The sequence below is a fragment of the Nilaparvata lugens genome, chromosome 1 (assembly GCF_014356525.2).
Source record: "Nilaparvata lugens isolate BPH chromosome 1, ASM1435652v1, whole genome shotgun sequence".
Lineage (NCBI taxonomy): Eukaryota > Metazoa > Arthropoda > Insecta > Hemiptera > Delphacidae > Nilaparvata > Nilaparvata lugens.
The window spans coordinates 8,827,486-8,849,228 of NC_052504.1; the positions used below are offsets into that span (position 1 = coordinate 8,827,486).

Consider the following 21,743-nt stretch of genomic DNA (forward strand, 5'->3'; position numbering starts at 1 on the left):
CGAAATTTCCAAAAACCTTGTATATACGTCGACGCGCGATTAAAAAAGGAACATACCTGTCAAATTTCATAAGAATATATTACCGCGTTTCGCCGTAAATGCGCAACATATAAACATTTAAACATTGAGAGAAATGCCAAACCGTCGACTTGAATCTTAGACCTCACTTCGCTCGGTCAATAAAGTTTTTAAAAAGGACTACCTATTTTTAAAAGGAATATTATTATTTTCAATAACAATGAAGTGTATGTTTCATAATGGAATGAAACATATGAGAAAATGATGACCCAAATGATTTTTAATAATTTGAAGCTACACTGTAATCAATTCCAAATGTATATGGATCCGTAATAATACTAATAATATTAAAAAGGTTCCTTATTACTTCCACCAAGTATTTTTCAAGTAGAAAAAACTTTCTAAATTGATGAAATTGAACAAGAGTGTTGACATTTTCCATTAACATGTCAATTGTCACTTGGTGTGTTGTTTAAAGAGGTGAGAGATAATAAATTTCCACACCTGAAGTTGATTAACATTTTTCGAAATAACTAATTCAACAAAAAAATTGAGTAATATTAGATGGGAGATGCAGTGTCGGATGGACATCATATAATACACGCAGACCTGATAAGCATTCTATTGATTAAAGTTTAAGCAAATGCGAATGGTCAGTACGGATGTTATGCAACGAACTGTTTCTCCTATAATACCCGCATAATTTTGTTTTAGCCGGCAGAATAAAATTTGTTACTTCCCAAACATGCGTTCAGTTCTCAACATGAGTTTGCACGTTAACGTTATTCTGCTGTACGTCGCTATCTCTTGTTACACTGTTCCCATAACAGCCAGGTTTTCCAAGGATGTACAAACAGGATTTTCAATTTCCCAGAGTCATGATGCGCTCAACGATGGCCAAGAACATTTGAACGTCTCACCAGACACTCTCAAGTTATTGGGTAACTTTGAACGCATTCTTTCAATACTAGTACATACTTCTATATACCATATAAACTTCTTTGATTTTTTTAGGGCTACTTTTGAATATAAAGGAAAATATAAATCTACCCTTTAAAATTGATTTGTCACGATATGTTTCGGTTATAAAGTACCATTATCAAATGATTGGAAAATAAATAAAATGACATTGAATAAATACTATTGATAAATATTTTTCAATGTTGTTTTCCATCACGATCTGCTTATTATTAAATCACTTTTTGCCTTTAGAAAAAACGTCTAGCAGTCAGATATTTTACAATAAATGAATTAATCACTCACTGTGACAAGGAGATCTTTCGGCAGGTCCGCCATCTTCTTGGTTGACAACCGTTTTTTCTAATAGCAGAAAGTGAATTAATAAATAGTTTTAATCATAAAACTATTTATTAATAGTATTTATTTAATGTAATTTTATTTATTATCCAATCACTTCATAATGGCATTATGTAGCCGAAACATGTCGTGACAAAATAATTTTAATAAGGGTACTCAGATTTAATTTTTATTTATAAACTTCTTTGACTATATTATTTTTACTTAATAAAAGTTAAAATTTAAACTTTTATTTAGTAGAAATAATAGTCTAAGATGTTTAAATTTTTGGAGCAGGAAAAACTATGAAATCGTGCCCTATTATTCAAATTTGGTCAAAATCCAATTCCTTTTTCTTATATACCGTACTATTTTTGCTGTTTTTAGTAAAATCTTCAATACTTTACTATACCGGTAAACAATAAAAGTTATTTCCACTAAATTTATATACGAAACCCATAGAATTGGTGCCATTTTCTCCAGAATAGTAAGCAGCATCTTCTATTAAATTTATCGTGATTTTATATCAAGTAATAAATATCAGCTCCTAAGTAGGCTAAGTTTATTCAACATTTTTTGTTTGTATTTGCGTTTTCAATTACAATCTTATTTTTTTGTTTCCAATTTTTTAGACTATTTTAGAGTTCTGCATTTACTAGTTTTAGATGAAATTACTTACTTCTAAATTTTAACTTTTTGTGTAGTTGAGGAGTTGATATTGTGGTAATTATTCATATCAAATGAAGATTAAGAAATTGTCAAAAAAACACAAATTTATTGATACTTAGAAAGATATATAATGACCGAACCTCAATAACCGAAACCGGTCTTTCTAAGTATCAATAAATCTGTGGTTTTTTGACAATTTCTTAGTCTTGTTCATTTAACTAAATTTTAACATGTAAATATTAAAGCTGAGTAATGATTTCTATCCAAATATAATTCAAGAGTTTTTGTTAACTTGAATTATAGATAGATACGGTAAGCTTTTGTCTACTATGTAACCAGCCAAGGTCTATAAAAACAGATCTTTGAAACAAACCTCGTTTCTACAGACCTTGTAACCAGCAGGTCAAGTAAGTTACTACCTACCGGTAATTTTTATAAATCAGAGCTTATATAAGCGATGTAAAGTATTGATAATTAAAAAAAAAATTTGCATAGTTTTTTTACAACTTACCGTACGGTATACAGTATTAGGAATGATTGTGAGAAGCTACTGCGTAGAATGATTGTACTTTTACTGCGATCATTGAATTGAAAATGTTCAACTATAGAAATATTTATTAGGCTATAATAGAAAATACAATAATTCAAAGTACAATTACTGACAAACCAAGTAGCCTTATTATATCAGATTCACAAATTAATGAATCTTCATATTTGAGAGATCAAATTAATTAAATAATAATTCAACAAACAATAATTGTGTGTCAAGTACCGTATTTAAATAATTTTTAAACGTGTCGAGAGGCGGTCAGATGCAGTCAAGTTATATTCAAAATAACAGTATTACAACCTTAGAAGGTATTGAATTGATTGATTCATTCATCAAAATGATAGGGAGAGAAAAAAATAAGGTAACCTTGTCCAATTCATTTCCCAAATTCAAATAAGGTTACACATGGTCCAAAATACATTAAAGTTTCTTGTAGTTGTTCACTTAACAACATTTTCAGTCCTTATATTATTTCCACAAAGTAGATGCTTCAAAACCAAACATAGAAGAAATATTTCACATTATATTATCAATAAAATAGGAAATATTCACGTATTAAAGAAATAGTTTTGCAGGACCATAAAATAAACTTGATATTAAAAATTATGAAATTTTTAACTAATTTAAACTTCATCAACATTCTTGGTCGATTTTTCATTTTCATTTCTAATTAAGTGAATGTTAATGTTTATGATCTAATATCATGTTATAAAGATGTTTAACTATTTTTCCTTTATTCAAACAGCAGAGAAAATTATGGACATGATAACGAAAGGAGAAGAGATTTCGCAGGATGACCTTCCAGATGACTTGAGAAATTTGGTTTCCAGTATTGAAAGCGTATGCAGGGAAGATGATAACGAGGTAAAAAGTTCTAAAGATCCTAAAAAATCCCATCGTCAAGGGCGCAATATTCTGGATAAGTTCCGTCATAGTAATCGAGGGAGGTCATTATTACTACAAGGTGATTATCAACATTTTTCATTTGTATTGAATGAAATAAGTTTCTATAACTTCGAAGTATATTACAATTTGATTGTCATAAATTTATTGAATTTGAAGTTTGTTACTAATTTATTGAAATTTAGTTCTTTGAAAATTGACATGAAGTTTATTAGAACATCATACCCTCGATTGGATTTGAAAGATTATCGCCGTTGATGCAAAAAAGCAGTTGATTTCACCAGCGAGGAGAAAAACATTATGATAAAATATGAAACGAAACTCTTTGAATAGGAATTAATATTGTGGAATTTCTGTATAATTTAAAAAGCACAGCATTATTTTTGTTACATTCACATTATATAAAACAAATGTTTTTTATTCCACATCATGAAAAAATAGAACTTTGTTTTTTTTTAATAAAATTATCCTTTTCCATTCATTATACTCGTACATTATCAAACTAATAATAAACAACTTGAAGCCTATATAAACTGCAGAAAAAAGTCGAATCCTTATCAAATGACCAAGATTTTTTCGACATTCCTCGTGATCATTTTATTTGAAACTTGGATTTGTAGATTTAAAGGTTATTAGATTATTTACAAGTTCATTCATAAATTAATTTATTTTTCAATAATATACCGGGGTTTCAGAAAGAATTACCAAATTTTTAGCAGTTATATTTATGTACACAAACCAATTTTACATCAAATTACTCACAGAAGTATGTAGTGATGATGTTCTATAAGTGTTCTATGTGCCCTCCTTTTGAGGCTCGGACGACATCTAGCACTACCTCTGTGAACAAAGCCGTAACGCATTCTTGTGAGGTCACACGAATCTTGAACGAAATTTTTATTGGTGCAGGAGCCCTACCTGTGCTGAAGTCACACAAATGCACTATGGCTTTGTTTACAGAGATAGTGCATCTTGACGGTAGCCAAATTCATCCCAGACTGTTCACAAGATAGCCTTCTCGGACTGTAGCTACAGCATCAGTTATACTGGTTTTTAGCTCCTCAATATCAATCCTTCCTTAGCACTTGATATTGAGGAGCCTAAAACCCAGGATAACTGATGAAGTAGCTACAGTCCGAGAAGACAGACATCTTGTGTGTGTCTGGAATGAATTTGGCTACCGTCTAGATGTCGTCCGAGCCTCAAAAGGAGGGCACATAGAACACTTACAATACATCATGATAAACTTGATACTACTGTGAGTAATTTTATGTAAAATTGGTTTGTGTACACCATTTTTTAAAATAAATATAACTGTTTAAAATTGGGTCATTCTTTTTTAAACACCCGGTATATCAATAGGGCTACATGATTTGTTAATTAATAAAAAATAATAATTAAATAGTACCCTCTTGTTTTTGAACTTTTTACAACTTGAAACACTACATTTAATTTATTTTATTTTATTATTTTATACAGATTATTCATTATTATCTGTTATTCCCCATATACAGACGTACCAGACAACCAACAACTGCAACCAGACAAACTGAACGAGCTGATTTTGGACATAGCGCTGCTCTGTGACTTGGACAAGCAGCAGACGACAAACGTGACCAGGGAGAGCCGAGGTCTACTCAGTCGCCTGAGCTTCCTGACAGGAATGCACTTTGGAAGCATTTTTAGTGGTTCGGGCACAATCGCCGCCACCCAATCTCTCCACATTCTCGGCCGCATCATCAACTCGGCCCTCTCCGTCTCTTATGGACCCTCGATCAACCGACCCGAACTGGGGGTGGGGGGTGTGGGAGGTGTTGGTGGGGTAGGGGGTTCCCTGATCCCCACCGTGCCCATAGCTGACGAGCTGCCCTCCCCTCCCTACAACGATATCGTTGACGACCACCATCGAGTCAAGATCAAGCATCCCCACCACTTTCTCTGGGACCACAACAAGCGTGTGGAGAACTTCAATACGGCCGTCAACAACACTGCCAACTTCAGGAAGGGCAGGACCGAATAAGGTCAGCTGCTAATGAAGATTTGGAGTTCACCATCTTTTCAATAAAACAATTATGAATTAGCTCAAGTTGTTTACTACAAGTTATATTGATTAGTTTATACAACTCTTGGGCCCGGTTAAATTTTAACCGTGATTAATTCCACGAGAACCAATCAGAGAAGCCGTCTTTTCAAAAACGCCTTCTCTGATTGGTTCTCGTGGAATTAACCACAGTTAAAATTTAACCGGATTTTGTGCAACCGGCACTTAACTTTTAATCTGTTATATTTTTATGATTGGAATAAATATCATTATAAACTTCATTTTGTTCATTTATTGTACAAAAACATAACACGATTGGAATGATAGGGGAGAGATAACAAACAGGCTACACCAAGTCTATCTCTCTAATAAATATCACTACATTGAAAAAATGTCATTATAAATTTAATTTCATTTGATGCATTTACTCAAAAACATGAAATTAAAACGATTGGATAATGATAGGGGAAAAACGCAAACAACAAGCTCTACAAGAACTTGTTCAAATAATTTGGATTATTTGAAGTTCAAAATAGATGTGATTGTTTATAATTTGACATTATTACTTGATCATATAGAAATAAAAATGACATAACCCATGTATTATTCATATAATAATAGTCTGAAGTCTTATATTGTATATAGTTTTAAGACGAATATTTAGAAGTTTTTATACGAATAATAATACTATCACTCATACACGTTCAGTGTTCATTCATGTTACTATAAGAAGTAGTCCTATATTTGAATAACGAGACGTTCCAATATTATCAAGAATCCCAATTATCTACACACACAAACCTTGTGTTCATAATCATTGAAGAAGACCAATTTTCAAGAAATATTTTGAGTTTTGTTCATTTTGATTTCATATTGTGTTAAATTTAACCGGCTTTTGTGCAACCGGCACTTAGTTTTTGATTGAAATATTATGATTTTATGATTCAAATTAATTTATTTAACTTATTTTATTATTTATTTAACTTATTTTATGATTGAAATAAATATAATTATAAACTTAATTTAAACTTCAAAGAACATTACAAACCCTAGTTAATTCAAACTGGAAATAATATTCATATGCAAAGGTCAAAGAGTTTACAGAATAACATTTCAAGAAATCAAATTGATAGAGATGCTTGAATAGCGTTTCTATGTATTTGAATTTTTCTTGCGGATGAATGGTGGATATAATAAATAATATACATAAAATTGAATCATGAGTATGAAATAAATAGAGTGAAGTGGTGATGTAATGTCAATATTTGACATTTGATAATGATTAAAAAGATGGGAGTGTCTAGAAACAGAAGCAGCCATCTGATGTGACATTTGAGATCCAATCAATGTAGTTTCCAACTTTCGTATAGACTCCTGGTTTATTGGGTCGTGCACAGCCAACACCCCATGAAACGATGCCTGAAAAATTAGAAGATGATAATAATTTTTGGTCTCTACAATTATTTTTGTTTCGGTATGATAATAGATAGGGAGCGATTTGAAGAGTATTGTTCCACAGCAAAATAAATTCGTATAGATAATTTTTTCAAGCTCAAATTTTAATTAAATTAGTAGCTGTAAAGTGGAAATTAATAAAACGAAAACTAATGCATGGCAAGAGATTCATAAATTGAAGTTCTGCTGGAGGGTTTTGAAAAATAATTATCTTTTGCATCCTTTTGTGTTTCTTGTATATTCAATGGAACATATTCATCAACATATTTAATAATGATATAGGAGACGGTTTTTAGAAATGCATGTTTAGTACCTATAGATTCATTTTTTATCTTGATTGAATTAAACACGATCTAAACTGTGTTAATGGGGTGTCTGTGTTTTTTAATTAACTAGATGAAAACACAATCTAAAATGATTTAATGCATTTTATTTGCGTTATTTTGACTCAACTAAATGAATATTTAAATTTTAGTTTATCCTCCTATGTGACAAAACAAACAAGATCAATGGAATTAAACTGAATTTAGATTACAACTTTATTATTAAACGAAAATCCAAATTGAATGCTGTAATTCACCCCGAAGACTTCTGCTACTGCAAATATTGACAACAGGGTGAACAGCTAGAAGTAAATTCGATGAGCTTATTGAAATAAGGAGGTACTATGTGTTCAATTCCCGAGCTGACAAATAATTTTTGAATAGTAGCGCTCATCGAGCGCTTTGAATAGTAGCTGTTTACCCTGTTGTCAATATTTGCAGTAGCAGAAGTCTTCGGGGTGATTTACAGCATTTAATTTGGACTTTCGTTTGATAATAAAATTGTTGAATCATTAGTATTTGAATAATTGCAACATCTCAGTGAATTTAGATTTATTAGTAACTAATCAACTAAATATTGAAAAGTCAAAACACTAGTATTGTTGGTCAACTTTATACAAAACTGGGATGAGTTAGATGATCCAAGTATAAACTCATAAAATCGGGGAATTGCAGAATCAATAGGAACTAATCAGAGCAGAATCAGTAGGTTATTTGTCAAGAATAGAATTAAATGAATTGTATAATCGTTCCTCGCACACAGGCTGTGCCTATGTGAGGAACCTTTTTCAAGTTTTGTAGATGTATATTGTTTGTAATTTCTAAGAAGAAGAATAAAGATAATTTCAATTTGAATAATCTTATGGTTATATATACCAGTTCCTCTCAAATATGGCTATAACGATGCAGTTGATTCACTTTGATAATTCAAATTAGTACACTAATTTAAATACTTGGTAGGTTTTTGAACAATAATTTGAGATAGAACTCACCGGCAATGGTGTATCTTCCTCTGGAATCAGTTACAAGGATAGGTCCACCACTATCACCCTGCGAAAATATCAATAAAAATATCAAGTAGCTATCTTTCAAAAGTCTCAAATATAATATACGATAATAGCTCTTTATTTTGCTCATGGGAACATATTGAACGGCAAAGCGCATTATCCAAGATGATATTAATAAAACGCAATAAATGTCAATTGTCAGGATTACAATAAATTAAAAACATTATTGAAAAGTATACACTGATTAATGACACATGCCAGTGTACTCATAGAGAAAAATAGCATACTATATGCTGTACTATCTTTTCCTATGGAGTCATCTAATTTACTTTTTATGTAGTTGAGGAGTTGATATTGTGGTTATTATTCATATTAAATGAAAAATACTAAGAAATTGTCAAAAAAACACAGATTTATTGATACTTAGAAAGACCGGTTTCGGTTATTACACCATTGTCAGTCTCTGATAAACTAAAACATTTTAGTTTGGTGTAATAACCAAAACCGGTCTTTCTAAGTATCAATAAATATGTGTTTTTTTGACAATTTCTTAGTTTTTCATTTAATCATCTAATTGAATTTAGATTATAACTGGTCAATTGAAAATACCTACTGCTGTTATTTCCAATCCCGTTTCATTCTGACAGGTAAAATCTATAGCTGAATTAATAAACGATTTCTACTCCACCTACTCTGATAAAAGGAGTAGAATCATGTCAACTTCAAACTCTCCCTTGTTAACGTATGATGTTATCTCATAAGTCTATATCAGTAGAGTTAGATTCTACAAAACGTTGACGCGTCATATTATGCTGTAGTAGCCCTGCTCCTTTTTGGTGCATTATCTTATGACGAACAAATAGAAAAAAACGGAATTTGATAGCTGTGTTCATGATGGTTATTCAAACTTTGCTGATATCACATAGCAGGTTTTACCTGAAAGCTTAGTTTTGTTTAATTTTCGTCATATAACACTACAGATCAAGAAAAGCTTGGGAGTACTGTATATGACACGTCAAAAGTATTGAGTACAGTAATTATAAAAGAGAAGAAAATCAGAACATACAAAGGAGTTAAAAATATGCCTGCAAAAAAAATGCCTACACGTGCCAACAGTTGAAGCTTTTCTCTAAACTATACGGAGATGCATCGATCAATTTAGCTTTTATTGCATTCTTAAACCTTTCTGACCTCTCAATACATTTCAGTAGGAAGAGCTCTTATAAGCTCTTAGCTTATTCTTATAAGCTCTTAAGGCCGTTTGCACAGTGCCAGTTTAAACTAAATTTTATTCTAAACTGGATTAAATCCTTAAAAAATCTCGTTTGTTATAATATGATTCATTTTGAGTTTAAGCCACCAGCTGATTAAATTCAGTTTAAGCTTTGACTGTGCAAACGGGCCTTAGAAACACAATGAAAATCACCAAGCATCCTTTATTAGTTTCAACACTTCAATAGTGTACATGATTTACACTTGGAAATGACTCTTGAAGAGTTGAAACTAGTTGTGTTTTAATAAAATTGAGGGTACTTGATAATTTTTATTTTGTTTCAATAATGAGTAGCCCTAGAAAAAGTGAATATTGAAACAGTTATACCTGACATGAATCATGTCCGCCGCCCTTATGCCCAGCGCAGAACATGTTGGAGGTGATGCCTTTGACTGGGAACTGAGGCGTGGCTTTGCACTCTTCGTCGCTGAAAACCGTGACATCCGTTTCCATGAGTTCGGTGGCCGCATGACCGCCCTCCTTCACCGCTCCCCACCCAATCACTTTCCCTGTCGACCCTCCTAGCTCCAGATCTGTGAACATTTGAACATGTGTACAGGAATTTGTCGCATCAGCTTGTATACTTTTTATGCCTATGAGTCTTATTAACAAGTCATTCCCGTGTTTTCGGATGGGCACGTTAATTTGTCGGTCTCGGCTGATATATGACATCCCATTGTCGGCTTAAATTATATACTCAGGTGAGGTGAAACTTCTGTCAGGGAATAACCACCAATAAAAGCCATACGAATGTTATTGACAGTTATAAGAATCACCTGAACTCGTATCGATGGAAGCTTAATCTCATCTATCAACTAATGTTCAAAATTGCAAATATAATTTATTGATTGACAAATAAGATTCAAACTAAATTTCAATCAATCAATAACTTTATTCAACACGAACACACAATAAAAATAAAAATACAGTAAAAATACACTTTTATAATAAAAATGGCTTCATGGTGACGTGTGTTGGAATAAAAGAAAGGAGAAAAATATCTAGCGTTTGTTTAATGCTTTGACGATCATCTTTTAGGTCTCTACAAAATAAATCAACAAACTGGTGGTGCTTGATTCGGAAATAGTCGACAATAATAAATTATTGATTTTAGCATTCAGAACTCAATTATCGCATCAATGAATTCAATGTATAGGTTTAGATGTAATATATTGGTACAAGTAGTTAATTGGAAAGATGGACCTCTTTTCATTGATTTGTATAAGTTTATTAGTACAAGATTTTGCAGTATTGTATATTATTATTTTGTTTGATATGATTGGTTAATAAACTAAATAGCCTAATTATGTATCTTCATAATCAACCAACGATTTGGCAACAGTACGGAGGTAGGAAAGTCTAGAGCTATCCGTTTTGTCATGAACAGACAGGGATAGTAAACCAATGTCAATCAGGCACTGACTTTAAAAAGTGAATTTCACTATGGTCAAAGGTACGATTCTTAAAAGTTGTTGAGTACTTTTAAGTAACATATTTAGAAACAACCCTTAAAGTGTTACCTTTTGGAGGCAAGCAAGCTGGCTGAGCGGCAGATCTGAACATGACCCGTGCATCTAGCTTGATGATGGCTATGTCATTGTTGTACTTGACAGTGTTGCCAAATTGTGGATGAATTGTCACCTTTGCAACGCGGCGCACCTCCGTTGTCAGCTCATCACGTGTTGCCACGTTGTGCTCCGAAATCAGTATGTACAATCTATCCGGAGCAATGTTTCTGCAACAAGATTATAACAAAGATCAAATAAAAATTAAAACATGCTTTTCAACTCTCTATTGAATCTAAAAAATGCGATGTTAGTACGAGTTACAAGTAGAAAAGAATATTATTAATTGTCAGAGAAATAAGAGAATATAATTTCAATTTTATGCAAGCAAAACCAGAAACCTTAAATAGTTTCTATGGACACTGTTTGGCATCATTGCCAATTATTCCCTGATTATAAACCTTGAGTTTCATAATTTTTCATTTGAATTGGGCAGGAATTATCACGGTATGTGTTTCAGCAGTTAATCAGTTTGTGTTTTATTTCTGGTTCAAGATTTTTCTTAATGACTTCGAATGTCATAAAAATTCCTAGTAAACTTACCTAATTATGTTCTTAATATTGTTTTTGTGATTGGGCACCCGCCGAAAAACCTACAGGTTTGGCAGGACCCTAAATTGTTTTTTTGAAATTGTGAATAAAATTTGATTTGATTTGACTCAATATTTTCAAATTTTGTGAGTTTATTGAGTATAATCATTTCTATTATAAAAACTAGATTACTTTCATTCCTCAATAGCTGCAACTTTTTTTCGGCCTGCCAGTTCGGTTTCAGGGAAAATCTTTGTACAGAAATTGCCTTACAGCATCTTTTGGAATATGTCTATTCAGGATTAAACAGTGGCTGTAGTGGCAAAACAGCGGGAATCTTCCTGGATATTAGTAAAGCATTCGATACAGTTAATCATAGTCTGCTGTTCCGCAAGCTGGAGAGTGCTGGTGTAAGGGGAATTCCACTAGATTGGTTTAAGTCCTTCCTACAGGGTAGGAAACAGTATGTAAGGATCAGAAACGTTGCAAGTGAAGTATTACCCATAACTTGTGGTGTGCCGCAAGGTTCGGTTCTTGGCCCTATTCTCTTCTTAATTTTTGTAAATGATTTGTATAATGGTGAATTGAATGGACGGATAACTGCTTTTGCGGACGACACTGCTCTTTCATATAAAAGTAATAACCTTCAAGATTTACATCAGAAAATGCAGTCTGACTTGAACAAAATATCTCTATGGTTTACATGTAACAAACTTAAAATTAATGTAGCCAAAACTAATTATATGATGTTCAGTCTCTCTGGAAGTGCTGACTTGCCTGCTCCACTGCGCTTTCACTCTCCGGTTTGTTCCTATTCTAGCTGTGACTGTCCCAGTATCAGTCCAGCAAAGACTATCAAATATTTGGGTCTTTCACTGGATGAAAATCTGAATTGGAGGCAACAAATTGAAACTCTAAAGAAGTCTTTAAGGTTCTATTTGATGATTTTCCATCGCATTAAATATTTGTGCGATTTTAATGTAATGAAGGAACTTTATTTTTCATTTGTACATTCCAAAATTGAATATGGAATCACATGTTGGGGAAGCTCCTATTACGCTAACCAGGATCCAATTATTAAACTTCAAAAAGCTTTTATAAGATTGATAACGGGCAGTAGGTTTGATGATCATACATTTCCACTGTTCTGTCATCTTAGAATTTTGCCTGTGAGGTTCCTATATGTATTCAAGGTTTTGTCATTGTTCTTCAATATAAGTGGAAATAGAGGTGTGACAATTGATTACTGTCAGCCTGTTACCGCACTTCGACAGACCAGGCGGACTGCGGCTTCCCAAGTCAGATGTCCTAAACCCAATTGCACTCTTTTTCGTAAAACGTTCATTTTCCTGGCACCTAGATTTTATAATGCTTTGCCGCTTGAGGTCAAGAATGCCATTGCTGCATGTAATTGTGGAAATAAGATTAAGAGATTAATTAAAATTTGGCTTTTGTCACTCACTCCCGAAGCTCTAGAGTTTTTGTTCATAATTATTGTTTAATCCGTCTATTTTTCTTTCCATTCTGTTAACTTTGCATTCTGTTATCTTGCTTTTCTTTTTATTTTTTCTCCTCTTTATTTTTTTTTTTTGTATTTTCCCTGCTCTTCTTACCGTTTTTTTTTTGCAACATAAATCAATAAATTAATCTTTTCACACAATTTGAATCTCTATTTTTAATGATTTTCTTTTGCTTTCTCTAATTAGCATCATCTCTTTAATAATTAAATACTAATATCCTATTTTGATTACAGCCCATAAATGTTTTTTTTTATCTCTCTTTTTTCTTTTTTTTTCAGTCCATTCTATTGCTTTAGTAAAATAGTGTGTTAGACTCCCTCCAGCGGTCCGTAAGTTGCATCTTACGTGCTGGATTGTATTTTTCTCAATAAGTAATAAGTTGCATTTATAATATTAAAATATCTCATATTATAAGATTTTGTATATAATAATCTTGTTTGTTTGTTTTTGATATGCATGTATTTTACATTTCCTTGTATTGTGCTTATTGAGAATAAAACTTCATTCATTCATTCATTATTATATTCGGTTTTTAATCAAATCAAATTCAAAATTCCTAGTTTATTTATTTCTGGACTGAAAAGTGGGCTCAAATCAATTCAAGTGGATATCATAGCCTATAATTTTTATTCATTCATTACTCTTAATTGTATTATCATTCATCCCATCATCATCAGGGCTAGGCTTAAAATACTTCTAGAAAGTCGCATTTGTAAAATAATAATAAAACAAATGCAATCACAATTTTTTAAAATGAACTCGCAAAGTCAGGAAAACACTGCTTAGAAAATAGGGTATGAATTTGATATTTAAAGCATCCATTGACCTACTTTTAAAGGGGTATAAGGATTTATAATATAAATTTTGAAGTTGAGCATTTTACTTTCAATTAATTAAAGCATTGGAGGATGAGTGATTGCCGTTGAAATGCTCATTAAACTCACGTATCGAATAGAAACGACATTCAATTAGTTTTTTTTAATTCACTCCTAAATTTTTTGAATTCTGGAATTTTTATATGTTCAGGTCAGGCATTGACTGAACATAATACAATTAATAATTGATTATGAGACTCTGGGATATAAATTATATTCAGACAATCAGAGTTTCAGCCTATCAACAATGAGAATCTACAATTGAATATATTGAACTCTATTCAAGTTTATACAATGTGTTTCGAAGTGTCTAAATAGTTTGCTTTTCCCTTTCTGATAACTGTTATTTGTTGCTTCATTCAATAGATCAATGTATAAATAAAATAATTTGAAATACAGTGTCTAAACTTTAACAGAGTTATTACGTTTTGTTTTTTAATGCATTGTAATATATTTAACTCTATTGAGGTTTATACAATGTGTTTAAAGTGTCTAAATAGTTTGTTTTTCCCTTTCTTATAACGGTATTTGTTTGCTTCATTCAATAAATGAATGAATAAATAAAATAATTTGAAATACAGAGTCTAAACTTAAACTGAGTTATTGAGTTTTTCGTCATGGAAAACAACATCAATTCAAATAATATATGTTTTATTAGGTTTCTATTTATTGATAAAATTTTAAAATAAAATTAAACATTAGTTAAAGCGGCAACGCCAGGTAGAACTGTTCCCTGAAGCAGGGCCAAACTCGCTCCACCGCCCGTGCTGACATGACTGACTAAATGCTCTGTTCTCCACTTTGCAGCACATGTGGCCGTATCACCACCCCCTATAATAGTCGTCGACCCATTCCGAGTGGCATCCACCATTGCATCCATTATAGCTCTGGTGCCCCCCGAGAAGTTCTCCAACTCAAACACCCCCGCCGGGCCATTCCATACAATCGTCTTCGATTTGGAAATCGTGTCTCTGAACAATTCCCTGGATTTTGGTCCTATATCGAGGCCCATCAATCCCTCCGGTATTCCGTCTTTCACAGTGGACACACCAACGCTGGCATCCTCTGCTAATTTTTCGGCTGTTACAAAATCAACAGGTAGATGGATTTTCACATTGTTCCGATCAGCTTTATCTAGGAGTCTTTTTACAATTTTACTACCTTCTGGGTCGTACACTGACGCTCCTATTTCCATTCCTTCGATCACTTTTAGAAACGTGTATGCCATACCACCAGCCACCATTAAATTGTCAACTATGTCTAGAAGATTTTCGACTAGATATATTTTGTCGCCCGCCTTTGCACCTCCCAGTATCGCTAGTAAAGGTCGTTTAGGATTGTTGAGTGCTTGTGAAAAGTAAGCGAGCTCTCTTTTGATGAGGAATCCTGCCGCCCTCAGCTCAAATCCTTCACCTATCATTGAGCTATGAGCTCTATGGGCTGTTCCAAAGGCATCATTCACATACACATCTCCCAACTTACTCAAACAGTTTCTAAATCGTTTCACTTCACTCGGGTCAGCTACCACCTTATACCCTTCACGATCTACACCTTTCCCTTCTTCTTCAACATGAAAACGTAAGTTCTCCAACATAACAACCTTACCCGGGCTGGGATCCGTGCAGCAGTCCTCAACTTCGTTGCCGACACAGTCGTTCATGAACTCGACTTCACGATTGAGTAGTGTTTGCAACTGATTGGCAACCGGTTTCAGGGAGAACCTGGGGTCTCTGTTGCCGGCAGGTCGACCAAGGTGCGACATCAGCACGACCGATTTGGCGCCTTCATTGAGTGCGTATCTTATGCTGTCCAGTGCGGCTACTATACGTTGCAAGTTGGCGATTCTGCCTTTCTGCAGCGGCACATTGAAATCTACTCTCATCAATACTCTTCTCCCCGAGACATCTAGAGAATCGATTCCGAGTTTATTGAGAGTTACGATGTTTTCAATATTCCTAACTAAACGACTCATGTCGATAGTATAATATTAAATATATATTTTATAAAAGTTATGTTTAGTATTAGAAATTAGTCGCTTACTATAAAAAAATTAAAAACAAATTACAAAAGAAACAATTTTTATTTATTAATTAAAAAAAAACATGTGAGCTCTACATTTTTTTATGCTGGGCTCCATCAATTGGGATTAGTTCTATCAGCTGATAATACCTGCTTGTGCCAGCTACTAACGTGCAACGTTTTACAAAACAGTTTTGACTGACACATGTAAAAAATTCCAATTTTCGAATAATTGTTCTCCGGTCACCTGTAGTCAGTGTTCTTTGCCTGCAAACCTACGTCGGAAGCGACTGGCACTAACGTTTCAGGTTCACTGTTTCGATTGATTTTGCAGTCTAACCAGTTTGATAAATGTTACATTAAGCTGGCCACTAACAGGTGTCCCAAAATGCCACTCAGAATGTCCTCCAATTGGTGAATTCTTACCAACAGTTGATTCTCAGCCAATCGTAGGACATTTTGGGTGGCGTGTTGGTACTTTGAAACCATCGTCAGTAGGCAGTCTTGTTCTGGATCTAGACTGAATATTACCATAGAGAAACAATAGCGTAAGTCATGCTATTGTTTCTCTATGATATTACCTAGCTTAGTGCAACCCATTAAGTTAAAATCACTTCGAACAACTAACACATCAGATATAGGAACAAAGGTTGTCCATCTCTAACCCCGCTAGGATTTGAAAAAAACTAGATTGAGTAAAAGGCCCATTATCAACTAAGTAATACAGGAAATTTGCTCGGTTTAGTTTGTAATTAGCAATGATGGGTTTGTAAACTTACAGCACACAGTGAGCAGCGGTGATGACGTGGAGATCACTTATAAGAGTTCCTCCGCAAAACAGACGGCCTTTGACAGCCAGGCCCACCATCCAAGGATAGGCGTTGATTTCTGTCGCCCATCCACCCACTATACGGGTCATCTTATTTGCCAGGCCACAATCTGAAAATTATCAGCATTCCTCTAAATTATCATAATCAAACTTCAATTTAACGAAAATAGGTAGCTGTGAATCAAGTTATCCCTGTATTAGTATCCCTCAGTAGCCTATTAGTAATTTATATAAAAACTAGCCGTCAGGCTCGCTTCGCTCGCCATATCCGTCTAGCCAGGGGGCTCCGCCCCCTGGACCCCCCACTGGATCGCCCAAGATTGAGATCAGCAGGCTCGCTTTGCTCGCCTGCATTTTTCATTTGTGGGACGGTGATATGTTAGGACGATCCAGTCGGGGGTCCAGACTAAACGTCTGGCTAAACGGATATGGCGAGCGAAGCGAGCCTGACGGCTAGTAATATAATATTCCCAGGAATAGCTCTGATTGAAGTAGCAGAGCCCAATCAATTTTTCCGCGATAAATGCATTTCAATCTTCAACTTGGTGCCAACCTAACAAAGTCAATTCAACTTAATGCCAACCTGACAAAATTATTAATTTGATTACCAGTTAACAACTGTTTCGAAGAGTAATCTCTCTAGATTATAGTTCTATATTAACATATGGTATGGACATTTTTCAATTATAATTAAGAGAATAAGAAGAATATACATGCTAAAAGACGAACTTTAAACCCTTAGAAACCACTCTTAGAGTTAAAATATTGCCAAAAGATTTCTTAGTGCGCCTCTAAAGGGCCAACTGAACATACCTACCAAATTTGAACGTTTTTGGTCGGGTAGATTTTTAGTTCTGCGAGTGAGTGAGTCAGTGAGTGAGTGAGTGAGTGAGTGCCATTTCGTTTTTATATATAGAGATTATTACTAATCGCTAATATCATAACTATTAGTAATCGCTTTCTCTATAAAAAGTTTAACTCAAATTCTAGTTTAAACCATCAACTGACTCAAATTGAAACGCTTTATAATAAATGCAACCATACATTAATTTAACGGGTCAAACCAACTTTGGAGAAAGTGTCCACCAGAGTTGTCAACTGAGATTTCAACTAATTTCGGCAATTTTTTGCCAATTTCTTGAAAAGCACATTCATTTAACTTGTTTTATACGGAAAATTGACAACGTTTTTGAAGAAATCTATTTGTGAACAACAATTTCTTGACAACTTTGGTGTAAACGTGGCGAATTAGTAATAATTGTTGATAATATTATCAATGATTATATCTCAAATGTATTACATTCACCAAAAAATACTCCTTTTCATGATAAGACTGTGCTGTACTTCAAATTCAAATTCAAAATGTTTTTATTGCCGTGAACAAATAGATGTATTGACAAAGTCATCAGGTAAACATATACATTATACATACATTTCACGTAGGTACTCAAAACAGAGAAATACTATCACAGCCAACAGTCCCGCGTACTTAGTATATTCACAGTTATATACAGTCATATTTCTAATTGGCAATAACAATATTATAATAGAGGTCAAATATTAACATGAAATATCAGCTGCCAACATCTACTCAATCGAATAAAAAGCCCTATTTTTGAATAGTTTGGAAATTGCGTACCTGAACGATCTAGAGTTTTTATCACGGATACTTTCAGGCAGTTTATTAAATAATTTTATAGGTACCGATATATACATACATATTTTGTGTTTTGGAAATTCGTACCCGTCCGGTATTTATTTGTTTACGCTCTCTTGTAAAGACTTCTCAAGAAATTGGCAACAAATTTCCGAATTTTGTTAACCGATACTTTTTCCTTCACTTATCACTCTCACTACCTAACAGCATTTTCCTTTCTATTGTGTGCAGCATGCTTACTCCTCACCACTGCTACAAACTGTAGCAGTGTTCTTCATGTTAAAAGTAATATCTCTCAGACTATAATAATTATTTTCTGTGAGCATATTATCTGCATATGAGATTCATCGATTCCTCCCAAAAATTGTTATTCTCCCCCAATTTTCATTCTCTCCCCCCATCCCCTAAATTTTGAGCGGATGGCGCAACTTATTGCGCCATCGATCCCCCTGTGGCGGCCATAAGGATAAATAAATAAAAAAAAACTATAACTACAGATATAACTTACTATTATATTATGCTCTGTCTAATGACAGACAAGACATTAGCAAACCGATAACTTATAACGTGAATGTCACTATGGTCTAGTCTATACTATGTCCTACCAAGCATAGAGAAACAATAGCATAAGTAGATATCCCATGGTATAGGGCGTTTATTTCGCAACTCTTACTGTTATCTCAAGCCGATAGTTTATGTAATTCTTTCCCTTGAAGCTGTGTGACACTGGTAGTCTCTCATATTGTGCCGTTCATACACTCTCATCCCAACAAAACAGTAAAGTTCGACAATAATAAACAGTAATCGGCTTGAGATAACAGTAAAAGTTGCGACATAAACGCCCTATATCATGGGACATCTACTTACGCTATTGTTTCTCTATGGTCCTACTGAATGGTCTATTAAATAAATAGTTTATGAAATCCATATAACTTTTATAATAAGACTTTATAAACTTAATTTTAAAATATTTTTAAATATTAGAGTAGGAATAAGTTTGTCTACTTACAGCAGAATTGACACCAGGCATTAACAAGATCTTCATCCTCTAGCATTCCTATGTCCATGCCCACCTGTCTTCCTTTTTGTACCTGGGTATGCAAACGAAATTAAATAAACACGATTCGTTAGCGAAATGAGGCACTGATGCAGTATTTTTCAATAGTTGATGTTTATATCATTATAACATCGGTAGTTTAAAGCTATAACTATTATAAATTTTATAAAATAGATAACAGATAAAAAGAAAAATAGATGAAAAAATTATTTCAATTTAAAATGAAATTTTACTCTATTCTTCAATAAACTGTATGGGTTGGATTCAATTACAGGATGATGTAAGCAAGAGGTAATTTCAACATACAGATATAACTCGGAAATTTTTAAAATTCTATCATCAGCAAATTAGTTTAGTAGACCAACTTGATATTTATTATTCAATTATAATAGTAATTGCTCTATATTAATAATGTTTATTATATCAAATATTACCCATTTCAAGCTTTACATACGGTATTTTTTTTTACATACATAGCTGTCATAATTAGAATATTCAATATAGTAAGTTACCGTACTGATATATTTTTCAACGCGACTGTAAATTCTAAAGATGAAACAAAATAATGGATTAAAACATAAATTATTATTACTTTATAACATGTATGAATTCAGGGCTACTTTCTTGTATTTATAAAATACAATTATAGTACCCTTTAAAATTAATAAAATAATATTATTTTATCAATTTTAGAGGGTACTATAATTCTATTTTATAAATACTTTATAACAATATAAACAAGTCTACTACTTATAGTATGTAATGCTTCACTCGGTAGAAACACAATAAAAATATCAAGTAGGTACCTATCCTTTATTTTATTACAACACAACTAGTTTCAACTCTTCAAGAGCCATTTCTAAGTGTAAATGCTCTTGAAAAGTTGAAACTATAGTGAGGTCCACGTTATAATGGCAGTGGATAAAGATAGAAGAATAGCGATGTCGATTTTCTGAATAAATTAATTATATTTCTACACTGTCAAAAACATAATTGGCATCGTTGTGAACCTAGAAAAGGATAGTACCACCGACTTTGTCGAATGATAGCAAAACCAAAGTTGATCAAATACTGTCATTATAACGTGGACCTCACTATAGTTGTTTCGCAATAAAATGAATGGTAATAGATAATTTCTATTTTGTTTCAATAATCAGTGACCCTGAAAAGAAAAGTGAATATTCACTCTGTAGATATGGAATAAGGGGGTTGTCTCTCCAGAAAGTAAAATTGAATCTATGAAAAAATAAAATATAGTAGTAGCTTAAACTAAAAGAGTGGATTAAAATCTCTGTAGATATGGAATAAGCGGGTTGTCTCTCTAGAAAGTAAAATTGAATTAATGAAAAAATAAAATATAGTAGCAGCTTAAACTACAAAAATAAAAGGAAATCACTCGCACGTCATTACCGAACACAGCAGGCAGTGCTATGGATAAGGGGTTTGTTTATCCCTCAAAACAAAGAAATCAATGAAAAACCAAAATACAGTGATAGCTTAAACTATAAAAGTACTAAAGGAAAATCACTTACGTCATTCCCAGACACAGCAGGCGGCGCGTGAAACAGAAAAAACGCCGACAATGCGATTATTGCAGCACAAAACGTGAAAGGATTTGTAGACATGGTGAGTGGCGCTAACCGACTGAAGGGGTGCCATGAAATCAGTGAAAGTCCACTGACCCACATTCCAACTCCCAAATAGAATCAATCCAGTTACAAGGCTAATTATTTATTGTACTGTATTCACCACAATAGAATTGTATGTTGAATAGAGTACTATAGAACATGTGTACGTATTTCAAGTTCATGTCAGTGGTTTTAATTTTAAAGAAATCATGAAGTACTCCTGGTCCCCTGGATTTTTTTTTTTAATCGTTCTCCTGTTCTCTTTTGTTAAAAAAAATACTTTTATATCATTAATTCCTCTTTCACCCATCCTTGTTGATTGAAAAATAAATAAATAAAACTGACTTTCAAGCTATTATTCATTATACATAATTTGTGTACAATACTAGCAGGTAACCCGTGCTCCGCAAGGGTCTAACTATTGGAAACTTGACGTAGGCTAATGAGATCTTGAAGAATTTAAAATAGTTGATTATTATCAAACAAAAATCCCAATTAAATGCTGTAAATCACCCCGAAGACTTCTG

General features: G+C 33.2%; 3 protein-coding genes across 3 annotated transcripts; 1 reads left to right on the forward strand and 2 right to left on the reverse strand.

Annotated features, from left to right (window-relative positions):
- Nucleotides 1-605: 605 nt before the first annotated feature.
- LOC111051462 lies at nucleotides 606-5,753 on the forward strand. The gene is made up of 3 exons (XM_022337984.2): nucleotides 606-959; nucleotides 3,279-3,497; nucleotides 4,951-5,753. The coding sequence occupies exons 1-3, from the start codon at nucleotides 764-766 to the stop codon at nucleotides 5,454-5,456; spliced, it is 921 nt and encodes a 306-aa protein (XP_022193676.2). The 5' UTR covers nucleotides 606-763; the 3' UTR covers nucleotides 5,457-5,753.
- Nucleotides 5,754-6,620: 867 nt separating this feature from the next.
- On the reverse strand, nucleotides 6,621-21,291 carry LOC111051464 (trypsin). Its single transcript, XM_039429575.1, has 7 exons — nucleotides 21,121-21,291; nucleotides 19,541-19,622; nucleotides 16,825-16,984; nucleotides 11,056-11,270; nucleotides 9,863-10,068; nucleotides 8,248-8,305; nucleotides 6,621-6,896 (listed from the first exon to the last, which is right to left on the reverse strand). Exons 1-7 carry the CDS (start codon nucleotides 21,274-21,276, stop codon nucleotides 6,778-6,780), a joined length of 996 nt encoding a protein of 331 aa, XP_039285509.1. The 5' UTR covers nucleotides 21,277-21,291; the 3' UTR covers nucleotides 6,621-6,777.
- LOC111063555 (phosphoglycerate kinase-like) lies at nucleotides 14,718-16,296 on the reverse strand. The gene has a single exon (XM_022351244.2). It carries the CDS (start codon nucleotides 15,996-15,998, stop codon nucleotides 14,718-14,720), a length of 1,281 nt encoding a protein of 426 aa, XP_022206936.2. The 5' UTR covers nucleotides 15,999-16,296.
- Nucleotides 21,292-21,743: the final 452 nt, after the last annotated feature.

Coding starts and splice junctions, on each gene's coding strand:
- LOC111063555 (XM_022351244.2), bottom strand. CDS start 15,998: ATGAGTCGTTTAGTTAGGAATATTGAAAACATCGTAACTCTCAATAAA.
- LOC111051464 (XM_039429575.1), bottom strand. CDS start 21,276: ATGTGGGTCAGTGGACTTTCACTGATTTCATGGCACCCCTTCAGTCGG. Junction 16,985..19,540: donor TGCCTGGTGTCAATTCTGCT/GTAAGTAGACAA, acceptor GATAATTTTCAG/ATTGTGGCCTGGCAAATAAG. Junction 6,897..8,247: donor AGGAAGATACACCATTGCCG/GTGAGTTCTATC, acceptor CTAATTTTTCAG/GCATCGTTTCATGGGGTGTT.
- LOC111051462 (XM_022337984.2), top strand. CDS start 764: ATGCGTTCAGTTCTCAACATGAGTTTGCACGTTAACGTTATTCTGCTG. Junction 960..3,278: donor AGACACTCTCAAGTTATTGG/GTAACTTTGAAC, acceptor TTATTCAAACAG/CAGAGAAAATTATGGACATG. Junction 3,498..4,950: donor GAGGTCATTATTACTACAAG/GTGATTATCAAC, acceptor CCCCATATACAG/ACGTACCAGACAACCAACAA.